This window comes from Rhinatrema bivittatum, chromosome 4 (assembly GCF_901001135.1).
Source record: "Rhinatrema bivittatum chromosome 4, aRhiBiv1.1, whole genome shotgun sequence".
NCBI classification, from domain to species: Eukaryota; Metazoa; Chordata; class Amphibia; order Gymnophiona; family Rhinatrematidae; genus Rhinatrema; species Rhinatrema bivittatum.
Window position 1 is genome coordinate 226,250,047 of NC_042618.1, and position 19,407 is coordinate 226,269,453.

The 19,407-nt window shown below is 45.0% G+C and overlaps 1 protein-coding gene across 3 annotated transcripts in view; it reads left to right on the forward strand.

Moving 5' to 3' along the window:
• LOC115090552 overlaps nucleotides 1-19,407 on the forward strand; it is a 99,949-nt gene that overhangs the window by 18,468 nt on the left and 62,074 nt on the right. For 2 of the 3 annotated variants that reach the window (XM_029599785.1, XM_029599787.1), the window contains exon 4: nucleotides 6,840-7,160. The exons of the other annotated variant lie outside the window; for it this stretch is intronic. In XM_029599785.1, the coding sequence (XP_029455645.1) occupies nucleotides 6,840-7,160 (321 nt within the window). The remainder of the gene's footprint in view (nucleotides 1-6,839; nucleotides 7,161-19,407) is intronic. 3 annotated transcript variants of the gene reach the window in all.

The window sequence follows — 19,407 nt, forward strand, 5'->3', positions numbered from 1 at the left end:
AACAGAGCTTTCCAAACTGTGTGTCGGGACACGTTAGTGTGTCGCCTGCAGTGTGCAGGTGTGTCGCGCAAGCCCGGTCAACTCTGATGCGAGTTTGGGCTTTTTTTTTCTAGAGATTCACTTTTTTTTTTCAGTTTATGGGTTGCTTATTATTGGGTGAATTTTGCTGTCAATCGCGTTTTTTTGGGGGGCTTGGTGGGTGGAACGAGCCCAGCCATCCTTGCATTGGCTGCTGCTGCCGATGAGCCCTGGCCATGAGGAGTACTGACTGCAAGCAGCAGTGTCTGGTGATCATGGAAGGGAGTGAAGCACTTAACTGGCAACAATCAAAAAGACGAGGTACATGAGTGTGGGGGCCAGACATGTGCTGGGGGGAGAGAGATGAGTGAGTGGGGGGCAAACGTGCTGGGGGGACAGACATGTGCTTGAGGGGGAGAGATATGAGTGTGTGGGGTACAGACATGTGCTGGGGGGAGAGAAATGTGTGGGGGTCAGACATGTGCTTGAGGGGGAGAGATATGAGTGTGTGGGGGCCAGACATGTGCTGGGGGGAGGAGACAGATGGGTGTGTGGGGGACAGACAATTTGTTTTATTATTGTTTCTCATAAATTATAACAATAACATGAATCTTGGAATATATATTTTTAATATAAATTTAAGGTTTTCATGAGATAGGTTGTGTCGTGAAACATTTTATTTATGTATATATTTAAGGAAACATACATAAATTGTCGAAATATGTTTCGTTCGTTTAACCTTTAACCTCTGGTTTACTAGTAGACTGAATTACCGTGTCGTGAAATTATGTTTGTCTAAAAAGTGTGTCACCAACATGAAAAGTTTGGAAAGCTCTGGACTAGAACCATGGTTAGCTTTACATATGAAAATTAGTTGGGGGGAGGGGGGACAATTTTGAAAATGTCCACATTGGAACAAAGTCTGCAGGTACTTTTTACCCATAGGATTTGCACCTAATTTCAAAGGGAAAGTGCACTCCCTTTTACCCTTTAGAATTTGTCATGGTTTACGAAGCACTGTGGATATTTGCACCTGCTTTTCATCATGCAAAATAACACACACAAAATGGAATCTGTACACACTATTTTCCTCTTACTTCCCCCCTCTCCTCTGACCTAAACATGCTCCTGAGAACAGTCCCTCATAATACAGCTAAAAGTTCACGCCTTGTGGAGCACCAGGTTTATTTTTAGCTGCGTTGATGGAAGGCAGTTGTCAGACAGCCGATTTTACAATGGATAATAATGCATTTTACTTGTATAAATGACTGAAAATTGCCCTTCTCATAGACTAAATGCAGGCAAAATATCTGATGAATAGTTATTGGGCATATCTTAAAACCAGGCCTATTTATGGCCCACAAGGAGCAGGTTTGAGAACCACTGAACTAAAATATGATCCAGTTTGCTAGATACACACATACTTATCCTCATATAGGAGTAGTCTTGGCAGGTTGCTTGTCAGTGAGATGCATAATTGTCGGTGATGCTTAACAGCTGAAGCCTTCTCCCCTTCAAGAGACTGATTAAAGAAATACAGATGTTTTGCAAGCCTTCTAAACATTAATGGGGTGCTGGCCTGATTGGCTCAGTGGCAGTGGTGTTTGTTGGCTGGGGAGGGAGGTGGAAGTTGCTGCAGAAGCAGCACTCACAGCCTCTATGGGGAAGAGAGGCTGACTTTCCGCACCCACGACATCTAATGGTTAGACTCGGGGTGCTCACGTTCCAGTCCTGGAAGGGGTTTTAGTTTGTGCATCCTGGCCAAGGAGTGTCACTGCAGTAGCAGGTCTAGAGTTGTTGGTTACTCAATGGGGAAGAAACACTGGGTAGCTGCATAGGAAGCTTTATAATAGGCCAATAGGGATTGGTTCCAAAGCAGCTAGCAAGCAGGGAGCAAGAGGAAATAACCGGGCAAAAAAAATATCATATAAGGAAATGGAGGTTGGTAACACCGATGATGAATTTGTTTCTTAGAGCTTAGAACAAACTGAAATAGTTTCGGAAGAACCAACCGTCCAGTGTGGTTAAAGAGAATGCATAATATGCCTTCCCTGCTGAGAAGCCCAGACTCCATAAAATGGAAAATCCTATTGGAAGCTAAGAATCTCTCCCTGCTTTCAAGGTCTTTGGCTCATCCTGATCTATCAAGCCAATCCCTAAAATATTATCCTACTTGAGAACCAGATGAAAAAAAAGTGGATGATTGCCACATGGGAACAATGCCGTTTGATGCCATGGCTGCTGTAGATGGACTGATAATGGCTGTGTCCTTGAATAATCTAAGGCTGGAAGAGCAAAGTGGAGAGGAATCAAATTTTTTTTTTTACCTATCAGCTTTTTGGTTTATAGTATAGATAGGGACCTTCATCTTCAGTTTTGATTTTATTTTTCCTGGGAATTTATCAATCTTTATTACAACAAGAACAAAGATGGGAGAAATCTGTGCAAAAAAATTACTTGTGTGTATTTTTGATATGAATAAATCACATGATTTTGGAAGGCAATAATTGAAACTTCCAGTCCCTTAAGCTGTCTCCTCATATATAACTTTTGACCGTAGCTGTATCATACCAAGTCCAGATGGACGAGGCAATTCCTGATGCAGCCTGATCAGATACTGAAAGTTTTACTAATAATTGTCCTTTTTAATTATGTCTACCTATTTCCTGGCTTTGTTCTTACCGTATGTATATTTTGTTGGGGGGGGTTTAAAGACATTTTATTTCTTTATTTAGGATCAAAAAAATGAATAAGTTTGATTACGGCTAGATCCCCCTGTTTTTTAAAATCTTACTCCTAACGTTTTTTGTTTACCGGTATGGATGTATTTCATGCTACATCACAATAGTGCTAGTAATTGGGCTTTTTGGGCCTGGCTATATCCTCCTGCTGTTTTGGACTTCCAGCTCTGTCAGATCAGGTCTCTAGTGATTTATGGTGCTATGAGCCCTCATTTACAACTATCTAGAATATTTCCCCCACAGACCATAGCTTCTTCCAGAATCCAGTATGTAGCCACTAGGTGTCACTGTTGCATGAAGACTGAGACTCCCTTTCCTGAAGGAGCTGTGAACCTTAGTCTCCATAGCCTCTCAACAGCCTTAGCTGACTTGGAGAGCAGAAGCCAAGTCTTCCTCATAGCAGTCACTGTGGTGGCACACATTGTAAATCCCTTAGATCTTTAATTAAAATGACTAAGAAGGAAGGGCTAGTCATGCATTCGTCAAACATCTAGGGATGACCTGATTGTATTGTTCCAGCTCATTTTATCTGAGGTATATTAATTTAATAGCATAGTGCAGAAAATGGGCATTAAAGGGGACATCCCAATGTTTCTCTTGAGTGTCTCATGATGATCAGTGATCACTATCAATAATTTAAATAAATATTTCTTGCAGTATTAATTTTATACTATCACACCAGAAATTCCTGATGCATTAGGAACATCCTCAGAAATTCAAGTCATTAACTACTTGAAGATTTTTATGGAGTCTGAGCCCTTTAGCTGGGGTAGAATTGGCATTGCCTGGCTAGAGAACCAGCAGTAGGCAGATTTGCTCAGACTGGGACAGGAGCAAGGCTTCACCTTTACCAGCCTCTTTCCTCACAGATTTTGAGCCCTTGGGTTCTAAGACTGGCATGACTTGGGTGAGGGTCCCGTGGAGAGTAGACAGGCAGAGTCAATAACCATGCCAATGTCAGGGTAGGCAGAGCTAAGGCGGCATCTGTGTTCAAGCAGAGGTCAGGGCAGGCAGAGATCAGGCAGCGTCTTATTCAAGCAGAGGTCAAGCATGTGAGATAAGTCTGGGGGAAGAGCAGGGGGAGGCAGGAATTGGACTAGAGGGAGGCGAGGTGAAGGAAATAGAACAGGGTACTGCAAGGAACAGGAACTGTATGGGAACAAGGCAGGTGAGACAAGGGCAGATCAGGAACAAGGCAAGGCGAGGAACCAAATAGCCACATGCATGGCAGGGGACCTGTGGCTGAGGCACTGGCTGGGAGCATGGTCGGCGTTTTAATACCCTGCCGTGCTGATGTCCTTGTAGTCTTTCCCGCCAAAGGGCCTTGAAAGGGTGAGCAAGTGTGCGCATGCATCGGGGGGCGTGGCCAGCATTGAGTGTGATGGCGGCATCCTGATGCCATCCTGGGTGAGTAAGACCAGTGGCAGAATGGCCCACGACCTGGCCCAGCTTTACAAAGATTTTAACAAAAAGTGGTAAAGATGGGGATGGCAAGATTTTCCTCTTTATGTAGTTTCTCTTGTTAGAATTCTGTTCGTACGTAAAGTTAACGTGAAGCGCTGCCTGTCTTTCCTACTTTGTCTGTCTTTATTAATATTAGTATTGTGAGACATTAGCACAGCAGCAACAGTTTAACAAAGTAACATACCATGCACAAATGTACATCTTTCAAGGTCACACAGATAGATGCATATTATGAAGACAGGACACCCAGTGAAGGTGTGCTGTTAATCAAATGCTTTTTGGGCATAATCCAGAAAGAGCGCGCGAACCAACTCCAAAGAGGCAAGGTCTTCCTTGACTAAAGCAGAGCCCTTCCAGCTCCAGAATCCACCACATTTTAGCCCGTCATTCTCATAAGAAAGGAGGAGTGAAACATTTCCTTTTAGAGGCTATTACTAGTCGAGTGGCAAGCAACAGGTAGCCTACCAAATCTTTTGAAATGCTGCATGTCTCATTGTCTGCTTTACTCTCTAGAACTGTGATTCCGAGTTAACAGAAATAACTTTTCTCCTGAGCCCATCACAGGGGCCAATGTAATAAGCTGAGTGTTCAAACTGTGAGCTGAAATTCAGCCCTGCATCATTTTAGTTGCCCTTCTCTGAACTGCTTCCATCCTGCCAATAAGCCTCCAGAGCTGAACATTGTACGCAAGGTGTTTCACTGCTGACCTATACAAAGTCAACACTTTTCCTGCTGCTGCTAACCTCTTTTTATGCAATGGAATATACTTCTGGTTTCTCAGTTGCTGTAGTACATTGACCTTGAGATTATTTGAGCTGTTTGACAAGTTCCAGTTTGTTTTTTTTTGTCCTTCTAATTGATATATGGCTAATGGATGCATGATTCTACACATCTTAGCACTGAAGTTCATTTTCTAAACCCTTGACCATTCTTCCAATATTTTCACATCCCTTTTCATTTTTCTTCACCGCTTCCAGTATGTCCACTGTTATAGATTTGTGTATCATCTACAAGTATTGCTCTGTTCAATCTCTCCCCTCTTCCAGTTCCAAGTTAATTTTCCCTGTTTTATTGTAACTTTCTCTCTCCCTTTATCTGATTCTCTGTATTTAAGTTCAAGGTTCTTATTGTAAATATTGTTTCTACGTTACGTTATGCTTTCACTCTTTGTTATCTGTAAACCGGGTTGATGTGATGCCTGTCATGAAACTCGGTATAACAAAAACAATAAATAAATAAATAAATAAGTAAGCTTATTTTTCCCTCACATTCCTCAGCAATGAAAAGAACTGGTCCCAGTACAGAGCCTTGTGGTACCCCACTGGTCACTTTAAGGAGCTAGGTGCCTAGCTCTGGCAAATTTAAAAATGCCCCTATCTTGTGCCTCTGAATTTATGTTCCTAAAAAGTGTACAGGACCCAGGGAGGGGTCAGGTCAGCAAACAAAATTAGGTGCTAGGCCCTGATTTCCAGTGCTAGAAGCTTGTCTTAGGTGCCTAAATTTAGATAAGCGAATAGGCGAACTAAATCCAGACATCCTTTTCCAGCAAACTCAGGGCCTGACTTACTAAGCTTTTCTCTCATAGACACCAATGGAAGAAAACTTATATTAAATAGACCCCTTAGGCGCCTACGTTTAGAAAACAGAGGTAGATAATTAAAGGGTTTATCCAGGAAAGTTTTGGAGTTACTTGGGCAAATCCTGAGATTTGAATTTTTACCCCCATTTCCTTGTCTGGATAACTCATTACCTACATAAAATGTACCCAACTACATGCAGATTGGATTTCTCTTAGGATTTTCCAGGGCGAACCCTTAATAGTTCATGTTTTCCCCTTTATTTCAGTGGCAACTGTTGTGTTCTTAATGTAGAAAGCTACTCTTTCCCCATTTTTCTACTTCAGAAGAGATTATATCCAGGGATGGGCAAATTGTAGTCCTGATTTCCATCACACCGATTGCCATTATATCTAACTCTGCCTCTGCCATGATTGCCCCCATCTCTGTGATTTTTGTTGACTTTATGCATTTGCACCCATGACTCTTGAATACAATCCTCCACTGCCCCTCTTATTTCATTTTCTTCTTTTTTTCCCCTAAAATTCATCAGTGGCTATTTTGGCTCTGTTTTTGCATGCTGTCTTTCAAATATTGTCTCTTTAGTTTTTTTTTAAATTTTGGGCTTACCTTGGTCTTTGTTTACTTTGTTTACCATTGTTTACCATATTTGTTTTTGTTGGTGTGGGAGAGCAGTTTGTGCCGCCTCCTTGCTTAGTTTAAATGCTCAGCTGATTAGGACTTGAAACAATGGGTAAGAACCACACTACCCTCCTTGGATGGATGTAAACAATTCTACTTTTAAAGATCCTTCTCCTCCCAGGAACATCCTCAGTCACCAAAACCACCTACCCTGCAACAAATTTAAGTTCTTTGTTAGGACAATCTCTTCTATTCCCCTGTTGCAGGCAGGAAGCACTTCTGAAAAGGTTATGGATTCAGCTACCTGTTCAACACTCTCCTCCCCCCAACTGGTTGAAAAACCAGTGTTTTTCAACCAGCGTTCCACAAAACCCAGTGGTTCTGTAAGCATCCCTAAATGGTTCAATGCAATTTTCAGGTGAAGCTGTTAAAGGGCCCCAAAGAGCTCCATCATCTACTGTTATGCAATGGAGGAGATCACAGCCTGAGGATCCTCGCTGCTGCTGGAAGGAGGATCAGGAGCAGACTGGGCTGCAGGAAGGAGGATCAGAGTGGACTGCTCGTGGCTCAAGGAGCTCCTCTGCTGCCAGAAGGAGAGGCAGAGCACGCCGATCACAGTCCCAAAGTGCTTCTTTGCTAATAGAAGATGAAGAGCAGGGGAATTCGGTCCCAAGGAATCTCACTCCCGCTTTTGCCTGCCAGCCTGATAGAGTGGAAAGAGGAAGAAGTCGCCAAAAAAGTGAGTAATAGATGAGTGGAAAAAGGGTGGCGAATAAGTGGGAGAGAAAGCATGTGGGGAAAACAAGGAGGAGAGAATGGGAGGAGTAGGAATGAGAAAGAGACAGATAATTTCCTGTCTAATAGTCACAAGTGTCTTATTCTAATAGATGCCACAATTGAGAAGGCTGTTGCCCTAACCTGTACCCCACTCGCCTTCTTAAGAGGGTATTTTTAAGTAATGCATCTTAACTAGAATATAAACTTCAGCTTGGATAATACCAATCTGACTTCTACAAAACATAGTGGAGACCATTTCCTCTCATCAGTTTAAAGATCAATGTCAGCATCTTGAACTGGGCATAAACCTCTTCTAAACTGCCCTGCCAGGGGAAGCCTCTTCCGCTATTGAGTCTGTATGTGGATCGAGGGTATATAATATAGAAACATAGAAATGTCGGCAGAAGAAGACCAAACGGTCCATCCAGTCTGCCCAGTAAGCTTTCACACTTATTTTTTTTCATACTTATTTGTTACTTCTGTCCCTTATAAGTAACTTTTTTGTTCTATTTCCCTTCCACCCCCGCCATCGATGAAGATAGCAGTGCTGGAGCTGCATCTAAGTGAAGTATCTAGCTAATTGGTTAGGGGTAGTAACCGCCGTAATAAGCAAGATACTCCCATGCTTGTTTACCCAGCCTGTGCAATTCATTCCTTGTTGGTTGTCTGAATATAAATCCTCTTTTCTTCATTCCCCCTGCATGGAGCAGGAGAGAGACCTTGGGGTGATAGTGTCAAACGGTCTGAAGTCGGGGAAACAATGTGACAAGGCGATAGCTAAAGCCAGAAGAATGCTGGGCTGCATAAAGGAATATCGAGTAAAAAAAGGGAAGTGATTATCCCCTTGTACAGGGCCTTGGTGAGGCCTCACCTGGAGTACTGTGCTCAGTTCTGGAGACTGTATCTCTGAAGGGACAGAGATAGAATGGAGGCGGTCCAGAGAAGGGAGACCAAAAAGGTGGATTGTCTTCATCGAATGACTTATGAGGAGAGATTGAAGAATCTAAATATGTACACCCTGGAGGAAAGGAGGAACAGAGGTGATATGATACAGACTTTCAGATACTTGAAACGTTTTAATGATCCAAAGACAACGACAAACCTTTTCCGTTGGAAAAAAAAAATCAGCAGAACCAGGGGTCACGATTTGAAGCTCCAAGGAGGAAGACTCAGAACCAATGTCAGGAAGTATTTCTTCACGGAGAGGGTGGTGGATGCCTGGAATGCCCTTCCGGAGGAAGTGGTGAAGACCAAAACTGTGAAGGATTTCAAAGGGTCGTGGGATAAACACTGTGGATCCATAAAGTCTAGAGGATGTGAATGAAGAGAAGAGGCATGGGGGAAGCTTGAGGGAATGACGGCTACTACTTGGAGATTAATATCCTTATTCAATAAACATACACATGGTTAATGCGACTCCAACACTGCTGTATGCTTCAATGGCAAGAGGAAATGTGGGAAAAAAGGATTTGCATCCACAAAAAAGCAGGGGAGTAGCTTGCTTGTTACGGCGGTTACTACCCCAAACCAAATAAGCCTGATACTTCACTTTCAATGCATATCCAGCATAGCTCTCTGCTTCAACGGCAGGGGGAATGAAGAAAAGAGGATTTATATTCAACCAACAAGGACTGAATTACATAGTCTGGGTAAACAATTAAGCATGGGTGTAGCTTGCTTGTTATGGTGGCTACTACCCCGTATCAAGCCTGATTCTTCACTTGGAATAAATATCCAGCACAGCTCACTGCTTCAACAGCAGGGGGAATGAAGAAAAGAGGATTTATATTCAGACAACCAACAAGGAATGAATTGCAATATAGTAAACCTCCCATACTAAAAGAACTAACTGTTAGCACTCAACAGTAAAAATCTTAACTATAAAAAGGCAATGATGCAAATATTACACCAGGCCCTAAATACCAATACACCTCACATTAGGAAAGCAGAACAAGCCAGGCTGCTATTGATCCCTACACAGAAACTACATGCTAGCAGAATATCTCATCTCAGTCACACATGCAGAACATTGGCAGATCCTCACCAAATACAGAATAAAGAGACCATAAAGTATAAACAGAAACATGTAGACACAAACTGAACTGTAAACTGCAACTAGCCAGGATATCTGCAGTGCAAAACTAGAAAAAAATAAATATTATTCTCAAAACAATAAAATCAAAGAATATAAAATATCATAATAGTAAAAACATACTAATATAAAAAGAATAAATATTTCAAAAAAAAGCTAATGGATAGAATAACAGCCATTAAAAATTCATAAAAAAAAGTATAAAACATTTCCCAAACATCAATATAATATTTAAAAATAGTAAATACATCAACTAACACCTAGTTATTAAAACTAAGTAAGATTTTTAAAATCCCTACTTTCCATGCCTGGGAACTTTTGATTTCCAGTCATCCTGAGATTGCCGTGGATTAGTGCGGGGGCAAGGGGTGGGACTTTCCTCCTCTCATATACATACATACATTCATTCTCTCTCTCTCTCACACACACACACACACATGCTCTCACGCATGCACTCTCTCACACATACACATATGCACTTTCACACATACACATGCTATCATGCTCTTCTACACATATGCATGCTCTCATATGCTCTACACATATGTACACTCACATGCTCCTCTCAGTGTTCCAGTGGGAACACTGAGAGGAGAGGATCACCTTGCTGGTGGCTAAAAGGAATCAGTAAGTTTTTGCTTGGGACATTGTCTTTTTTAAAAGTATTGGGGCAAAGTTAACTGTTTGGGAACATTATTTAGTGTGTTTGTGCCTTTAATAGTCAGGCAGTGAACAAACAAGTTAGACTGGGGCAGATTTTTAAAAAATACGCAAGCGCGTACTTTTGTTTGCGCACCAGGCGTGAACAAAAGTACGCTGGATTTTATAAGATACGCGCGTAGCCGTGCGTATCTTATAAAATCCGGGGTCGGTGCGCGCAAGGGGGTGCACATTTGTGCAACCTGCGCGCGCCGAGCCCAGTGCGAGCTGCCTGTTCCCTCCGAGGCCGCTCCGATTTCGGAGCGGCCTCGGAGGGAACTTTCCTTCGCCCTTCCCCTACCTAACCCACCCCCCCCCCGGCCCTATCTAAAACCCCCCCTAACTTTGCGCGCTCCGACCGGCAGCCCCGCTCCGTCCTCCGGTCCCGGGGGCTGGTCCGGAGGCCTCGACCACGCCCCCGGGCCGGTGCCACGCCCCCGGGCCCGCCCCCGAAACGCCATGTCGTTTCGGGAACGCCCCCGGACACGCCCCCTCCCGCCCCTTTTCGAAATCCCCGGGACTTACACGCGTCCCGAGGCTTTACGCGCGCCGGCGGCCTATGCAAAATAGGCGCGCGTAAATCCAGAAGGATTTACGCGCGCGGGCCTTTTAAAATCCGCCCCTTTGTATTTTTAGTCAGTCAATAAGGTAGCAGTAGGTAGTGTGTTTATTTTTAAAAGTCTGCAGAACTGAGTGTTCTCCAGACTTTTAAAGAACTGAGTGTTTGTATTTAATACTAACTGAGTGCTTGTATTGAAAAAAAAACCCCCCACAAAAAAAACCCAAAACAACCCAAAAAGTAGCCAGAAGCTAGATATAAGCTAGGAGCAGTGTATAACTAAGTTAAAAAGTTGAATAGTTCAGCTCAGTTACTCACCTTGGAAAGGTGTTGAGGTAGTGTGATTGGGTTTGAATAGGGACCGACATTTGTTAATCAAGAGAGCAGTGAGTCACTCAGGCTGACTAACTGAAGTTAGACTGTTTGTATTTCCCAACCCTCCCACCCCTAGCTCATCCCTTAATTTATAGGCAGGTGCCACTTTCACAAAAAAAACAAACCCCCGTCAACAAAAACTTTATTGAGAATTCGATCAGACCCCGGTAGGCCACTACCAGACACATAGTGAATTCACTAATACATTTAAAGGACGTTAGACACATTCCTACTCCCATAGCAACCTAAAACTTAACTAGGAACTGATCAAAATTGAGATGAAGGCAGCAGTCCAGCAGCAAGAGGGGGGCTTCCCAGTCTTTTGCATCCAGTGTCACATGTATGATTTTTTACCCCCTGGTGAGAAGTTGTACATGTGCATGCGATGCAAAGAGCTCCTGGCTCTCAGAGAATGAGTCCGATCTCTGGAGGCTAGAGTGGCAGACCTGGAGGAGCTGAGGCAGACAGAGACGTATATAGATGAGACCTTCAGGGACATAGTAGTCAAGTCTCAACTTCAGACTGGCAGCCCTGGTGCTGCCTTGGAGGAAGAAGGTCTCATGATGGGAGAGCATCAACCAGGTGCAGCAGGAAAGGATCCTGTAGCAAGGACCTGCTCTCCAGGTGATGCATTGTCCTTTTGCACTGAGGATATCTCCCCAAGGCCTACTGCCCAGGAGGGAAGGGTTAGGTCAGCCGTCATAGTTGGTGATTCGATTATTAGGAATGTAGATAGCTGGGTGGCTGGTGGGCGTGAGGATCGCCTGGTAACATGCCTACCTGGTGCGAAGGTGGCGGACCTCACGCGTCACCTAGATAGGATTTTAGACAGTGCTTGGGAGGAGCTGGCTGTTGTGGTACATGTGGGCACCAACGACATAGGAAAATGTGGGAGGGAGTTTCTGGAAGCCAAATTTAGGCTCTTAGGTAGAAAGCTTAAATCCAGAACCTCCAGGGTAGCATTCTCTGAAATGCTCCCTGTTCCACGCGCAGGTCACCAGAGACAGGCAGAGCTCCGGAGTCTCAATGCGTGGATGAGACGATGGTGCAAGGAAGAGGGATTCAGTTTTGTTAGGAACTGGGGAACCTTTTGGCGAAGGGGAGTCTCTTCCAAAGGGATGGGCTCCACCTTAACCAGGGTGGAACCAGACTGCTGGCGCTAACCTTTAAAAAGGAGAGAGAGCAGCTTTTAAACTAGAACAAAGGGGAAAGCCGACAGTCTCTCAGCAGCGCATGGTTCGGAGAGAGGTATCTTTAAAGGATACTAATGATGCATTAGAATTAGGGCATCCCAACAGAGAGGTTCCAATAATAAGAAAAGTAGTCCAAGTGCCTGTAACTAAAAACTCACCTGAGCTAAAAAAAATTCTAACTTATCCCTATCAATTAAAAAGCAGAATGAAAATACAAACAAAAAACAAACTTTGAAATGTCTGTATGCTAATGCCAGAAGTCTAAGAAGTAAGATGGGAGAATTAGAATGTATAGCAGTGAATGATGACATAGACTTAAATGGCATCTCACAGACCTGGTGGAAAGAGGATAACCAATGGGACCGGGGTACAAATTATATCCCAATGAGAGAGAGGAGCACTAGGGAGGAGGTGTGGCGCTTTATGTCCGGGATGGCGCAGAGTCCAACAGGATAAACATCCTGCATGAGACTAAATACAAAATTGAATCTTTATGGGTAGAAATCCCTTGTGTGTCGGGGAAGACTGTAGTGATAGGGGTATACTACCGTCCACCTGGTCAAGATGGTGAGACGGACAGTGAAATGCTAAGAGAAATTAGGGAAGCTAACCAAATTGGTAGTGCAGTAATAATGGGAGACTTCAATTACCAAATGAAGAAGAAGCGAAACCTTGCACATCCGCAAGTCAGAGGAGACACTGGTGCAGGACAAATCTTATGACCACCAATATTGACTGGGTAAATGTATCTTGTGCTAAACTTTCAAAAGGGAAACTTTGATAAAATGAGAAAAATTGTTAGAAAAAAAATGAAAGGAGCAGCTACAAAAGTAAAAAATGTCCAAGAGGCGTGGTCATTGTTAAAAAATACCATTCTAGAAGCACAGCCAGATGTGTTCCACACATTAAGAAAGGTGGAAAGAAGGCAAAACGATTACCGGCATGGTTAAAAGGGGAGGTGAAAGAAGCTGTTTTAGCCAAAAGATCTTCATTCAAAAATTGAAAGAAGGATCCAACAGAAGAAAATAGGATAAAGCATAAACGTTGGCAAGTTAAATGTAAGACATTGATAAAACAGGCTAAGAGAGAATTTGAAAAGAAGTTGGCTGCAGAGGCAAAAACTCACAGTAAAAACTTTTTAAAATATATCCGAAGCAGAAAGCCTGTGAGGGAGTCAGTTGGACCGTTAGATGATCGAGGGGTTAAAGGGGCACTTAGAGAAGATAAGGCCATCGCGGAAAGATTAAATGATTTCTTTGCTTCGGTGTTTACTGAAGAGGATGTTGGGGAGGTACCCATAATGGAGAAGGTTTTCATGGGTAATGATTCAGATGGACTGAATCAAATCACGGTGAACCTAGAAGATGTGGTAGGCCTGATTAACAAACTGAAGAGTAGTAAATCACCCAGACCGGATGGTATACACCCCAGAGTTCTGAAGGAACTAAAAAATGAAATTTCAGACCTATTAGTAAAAATTTGTAACATCATTAAAATCATCCATTGTACCTGAAGACTGGAGGATAGCAAATGTAACCCCAATATTTAAAAAGGGCTCCAGGGGCGATCCGGGAAACTACAGACCAGTTAGCCTGACTTCAGTGCCAGGAAAAATAGTGGAAAGTATTCTAAACATCCAAATCACAGAACATATAGAAAGACATGTTTTAATGGAACAAAGTCAGCATGGCTTTACCCAGGGCAAGTCTTGCCTCACAAATCTGCTTCACTTTTTTGAAGGAGTTAATAAACATGTGATAAAGGTGAACCGGTAGATATAATATACTTGGATTTTCAGAAGGTGTTTGACAAAGTTCCTCATGAGAGGCTTCTAGGAAAAGTAAAAAGTCATGGGATAGGTGGCGATGTCCTTTCGTGGATTGCAAACTGGCTAAAAGACAGGAAACAGAGAGTAGGATTAAATGGACAATTTTCTCAGTGGAAGGGAGTGGACAGTGGAGTGCCTCAGGGATCTGTATTGGGACCCTTACTTTTCAATATATTTATAAATGATCTGGAAAGAAATACGACGAGTGAGATAATCAAATTTGCAGATGACACAAAATTGTTCAGAGTAGTTAAATCACAAGCAGATTGTGATAAATTGCAGGAAGATCTTGTGAGACTGGAAAATTGGGCATCCAAATGGCAGATGAAATTTAATGTGGATAAGTGCAAGGTGATGCATATAGGGAAAAATAACCCATGCTATAATTACACAATGTTGGGTTCCATATTAGGTGCTACAACCCAAGAAAGAGATCTAGGTGTCATAGTGGATAACACATTGAAATCGTTGGTTCAGTGTGCTGCGGCAGTCAAAAAAGCAAACAGAATATTGGGAATTATTGGAAAGGGAATGGTGAATAAAACGGAAAATGTCATAATGCCTCTGTATCGCTCCATGGTGAGACCGCACCTTGAATACTGTGTACAATTCTGGTCGCCGCATCTCAAAAAAAGATACAATTGCGATGGAGAAGGTACAGAGAAGGGCTACCAAAATGATAAGGGGAATGGAACAACTCCACAATGAGGAAAGACTAAAGAGGTTAGGACTTTTCAGCTTGGAGAAGAGACGACTGAGGGGGGATGTGATAGAGGTGTGTAAAATCATGAGAGGTCTAGAACAGGTAGATGTGAATCAGTTATTTACTCTTTCGGATAGTAGAAAGTCTAGGGGGCACTCCATGAAGTTAGCATGGGGCACATTTAAAACTAATCGGAGAAAGTTCTTTTTTACTCAACGCACAATTAAACTCTGGAATTTGTTGCCAGACGACGTTGTTAGTGCAGTTAGTATAGCTGTGTTTAAAAAAGGATTGGATAAGTTCTTGGAGGAGAAGTCCATTACCTGCTATTAAGTTCACTTAGAGAATAGCCACTGCCATTAGCAATGGTAACATGGGTACTTGCCAGGTTCTTATGGCCTGGATTGGCCACTGTTGGAAACAGGATGCTGGGCTTGATGGACCCTTGGTCTGACCCAGTATGGCATTTTCTTATGTTCTTATGTTCTTATGCCCTTTCACACACATACATAGATGCTCTCATATATAGATGTGCTTACATAATGGGGTAGATTTTCAAAGGGGTACGCGCGCCGAGCCTATTTTGCATAGGCTCGGCGGCGCGCGCAAGCCCCGGGATGCGCGTAAGTCCCGGGGCTTGCATGGAGAGGTGTGCCGGGGGGCTTGGGGGGGCGTGGCGATCGTGACGCAGCGTTTCGGGGGCGTGGCGCGGGTGATACGACGTTTCGGGGTTGGCGCCGCGGGCGTGGTTTCGGCCCGGGGGCGTTCCGGGGTGTGGCCACGCCCTCCGGAACAGCCCCTGGGTCGGGTGAAGGCGCGCCAGCAGCCTGCTGGCGCTCGCAGATTTACATCTGCCTCTGGCAGGCGTAAATCGACGATAAAGGTAGGGGGGGTTTAGATAGGGCTGGGGGGGTGGGTAAGGGAGGGGAAGGTGAGGGGAGGGCGAAAGAATGTTCCCTCCGAGGCCGCTCCGATTTTGGAGCGGCCTCTGAGGGAACGGAGGCAGGCTGCGCGGCTCGGCGCGCGCAGGGCTGCCCAAAATCGGCAGCCTTGCACGTGTGCGCCGATCCCGGATTTTAATGGATACGCACAGCTACGCGAATATCTATTGAAATCCCGCGTACTCTTGTTCGCGCCTGGTGCGCGAACAAAAGTACGTGCTTGCACAAAATTATAAAATCTACCCCAGTGCTTTTTCACACACACATACCCACACATGCTCTCTGACCCACATGCTCTCTCACAAACACACACACCCCCTCCTTCTACCTAACTTACATGTGTCTTTACCTTTTGGCTATGAATGCAATGAGCTCAGCAGGCAACCAGCGACCTCATTTTCTTCTGCTGCTGGGCCTCCTCCATTCTTTGGCTGCTGGCGGGTTGGGCTCCACTGGCATGCCTGGGAACTTTTGGTTTGCAGTTGCCCTAAGACTGATTTGGGGGGGAGGCAAGGGGACTGAGGAGGATAGTGTTCATACACACACACGCATATATACATGCTTATTCTCACACGCTCACACATACATACTCTCACGAACATGCCCACTCTTCTCTCTTACAGACACACATACCCACTTACTCCATCACACACATGCTCATTCGCACACTCACCTCCCCTCATACAAATATATCCGCTTATAGACATGCAAACACACATGCTAACTTTTGCACACCTCTCTCTTTTCTCTTTTCCTCTCCCGTCAGCCTGAACCGACCAGTAGCAGCCTTTTAGGCTTCGATGGCCAACGGGACTGCTTTATCTTCCTATCACGTTCCAGCTCAATGTGCCTTGACTTGCCTCCTATTCCTTCTTCCGGTGAGGGCCTACAGATGCTCTGCTCCTTCGCATGCCTGATGCTCGCCCTGCTCCTTCTGGCTTGGGCCTGAGGCTCCACATTCTTCCCAACTGACAGGTCAATACAGTAAAGTGCGGCCGCGGTTACCCTGCTCCTAACCCGCTTTCTACTCACTTTTCGGCCGCGTTAGTCCAACCCGCGATACACTATCCCCTTTAACCCACTCTTACCGCCTCTTTAAATCACCGGGTAACCCCTTCCGCCCACAGCATGTATATTAGATTTAAACGATCGAATTAGCTATTCCCTCCCATACAGTAACGTGCGCCCCGACTATCGCTTTTTAAACCTGCTGTTTTGCCGCGCATTTAACCTGCTAACTTACCGCCTTCCCTTACCCCTGCGTTAGAGGCAGGGGTAAGGGTAGGCGGCAAACTTTCCCCCAGCCCCCGCTCACCTGCCCTGGCCGCGTCCATGGGTGCCGGTCTCCGGGGCAGCTCCAGTCCTCTCTCTCCCCTCCTCCCGAAGCAACGAAAGCGGGAAAAAGCGAAAAAAAAAAGAAGCAAGAGAGAGAGGGGAGAGAGGACTGGCAATCCTACGCTCGGGATTGCCAGTCCTCTCTCCCCTCCTCCCGAAGCAAGGCGCGTAAAGCAGCCTTGCTTCAGGAGGAGGGGAGAGAGGACTGGCAGTGTAAAGCAACGAAGCGACTTACTTTTCTTGCAGCCCCCGCTCTGGAGACGGGATCGGCGAAGATGGACCGCAGCTCCCCTGCCTCTACCCGCGAAGATGGATGCCTGCACGGGCGAAAGCGACCCCTGTGCGTGCAATTGGGCCGCTCAAGGCGTGATATCACGACGTTTGGCATCACGGCATGTGACGTCACGTCTTGAGCGGCCCAATTGCACGTACAGGGGCCGCTTTCGCCCGTGCAGGCATCCATCTTTGCGGGCAGCTGCCTCCGGGAGGCAGGGGAGCCGCGGTCCGTCTTCACCGATGTCCGTCTCCGGAGGGGAGCTGCAAGAAAAGTAAGTCGCTTCGTTGCTTTATACAGCCAGTCCTCTCTCCCCTTCTCCCGAAGCAAGGCTGCTTTATGCGCCTTGCTTCGGGAGGAGGGGAGAGAGGACTGGCAGTCCCGAGCGTAGGAGAACCGTCCACTTCCTGGTACCTGTCATTTCAAATGTCATTTGAAATGACATTTGAAATGACAGATACCAGCGTGTCCGTGAAGCGTTAGGCCAGCGCACCCAGGATACTGTATAGCGCTCTATACAGTAAAATGGGTTGTGCGGGCCTAACGCTTCACGGACGCTTCTTGGACGCAGCTTGCATTTGCAAGCTATTTACAAACAGTATCGAGCGGTAGGTGAGCCGGACTGTGCATGCGGCAACCGCGGGTGCGCCTGGCACTAACGCAGCTCTTCCTACCGCTCCTTACTGTATCGGCCTTTGACTGAGCCCAGGTGACTTCCTTATCCAAGTCCATGCAGGAGCTTGGAACAGTAGCAGCAGCAGTACCCAAACCCGGAGTTTTGTATTGTTGACCTGGAGACCCGACAATTCCTTTGGAATTCTGGAGTCTCTGGGTCAAATCTGGAGCGTTCCCAGGTGTGCCTGCTGGACCTCCTCCAATCTTTGGCTACTGGCGGGTTGAGCTCTGCTGGTGGCCTGCTGTGCTTCCTCTATTCTTTGCCAGCGGCAGGTTGGACTCCCCCAGTGGCCTGCTGGGCTTCTTCTGTTCTTTGCCGCCAGCGGTTTGGGCTCTGCTGGTGGCCCGTGGGAACTTTTCTTTTTTTTTTTAATCCTCATGGGCGCATCTTTTTCCTGCGCCGCCACAAGGCTCTGCTTTTGACCCGGGGGGTTGGGAACACCATGGGCATATCGGGAAATTGTTCTGGTGGCAAGGTGAGGCTGCAGCCAGAGGAGACTTTTGGGTGGCATTTTTTGTCACCTGAGGCAGCCACCTCACACTGCCTCATTATAGAACTGTCCTGACTGTGCAGGCAGCTGGAATATATCCTTAGCAGTGTGAACAGGAATAACTTGAGTAGACCTGGATAATTCTTTTTCTGATATCATCTACTGTATTATGGCTTCCTCATAAACTTTAGTCCAGGAGCCCTAGAGGTTGCTTCTACACCTCAACTGTGTAATTAAATTTTTGTAGAGGAGCAGACCAAAGCAGACATCTGTGATCCGTAGTCTGGGTTCTCCTTGATCCTGCAGTAAGATGGAATGTCGTCCTTTTTTTTTTTTTTGGAGGCTTCTGTGCTGATGGCAGAGGACAGAGCAGTCCTGGATTGTTCTTTTAACAAACTGTAGCTCAGCCCTTTTTAAACCAGACTACTGAACAACTTTGAAGCTTTTGCAAGACTTGTCTGAATGGCGCAGACCCACAGATATTGTACTGTACTATCCTCCTCATCCTCTATTTTTATGTCAGCTACAGAGAGGAAATTATACGAGTATACTAGACACTGTTCTGCCTAAAAGTAGGCAAACCTGGTCTTCCAACCCCCAGTCTCAAGGTCTGGTCTCTGCATAAGAGGAGGAAGCAGGGTGGGCAGATGGCTGGAGTGGGATGGAGGGACTGTATACTTCTAAAACTTCAGCTGTAAGTCCCCCTGCAGAGCGAGGGGGAAAGGTTTATCTAGTCAGAAAACGACTGAATGTACAAAGCAAGCATTTTATACTAATTTAGTGGATTTCCCTTCAAAACTCAGCAGAAAGAGTTTAATTCTCCTCCTAGAAATCCAGAGAATTGGGCATAAGTACCACTTTATGCAAATGAGCATTTATTTATTTATTTACTTAAAGTATTTATCTACTGCTCTTCCAGTGGTCACAGTGGCTTACAATTAAAGCATTTCTAATTATCAAAGATAATACATACAATATCAAATTATTAAATTATAACAACTGAATATAAAATAACAATCATTGATAGGATAATAAGAAAATAAA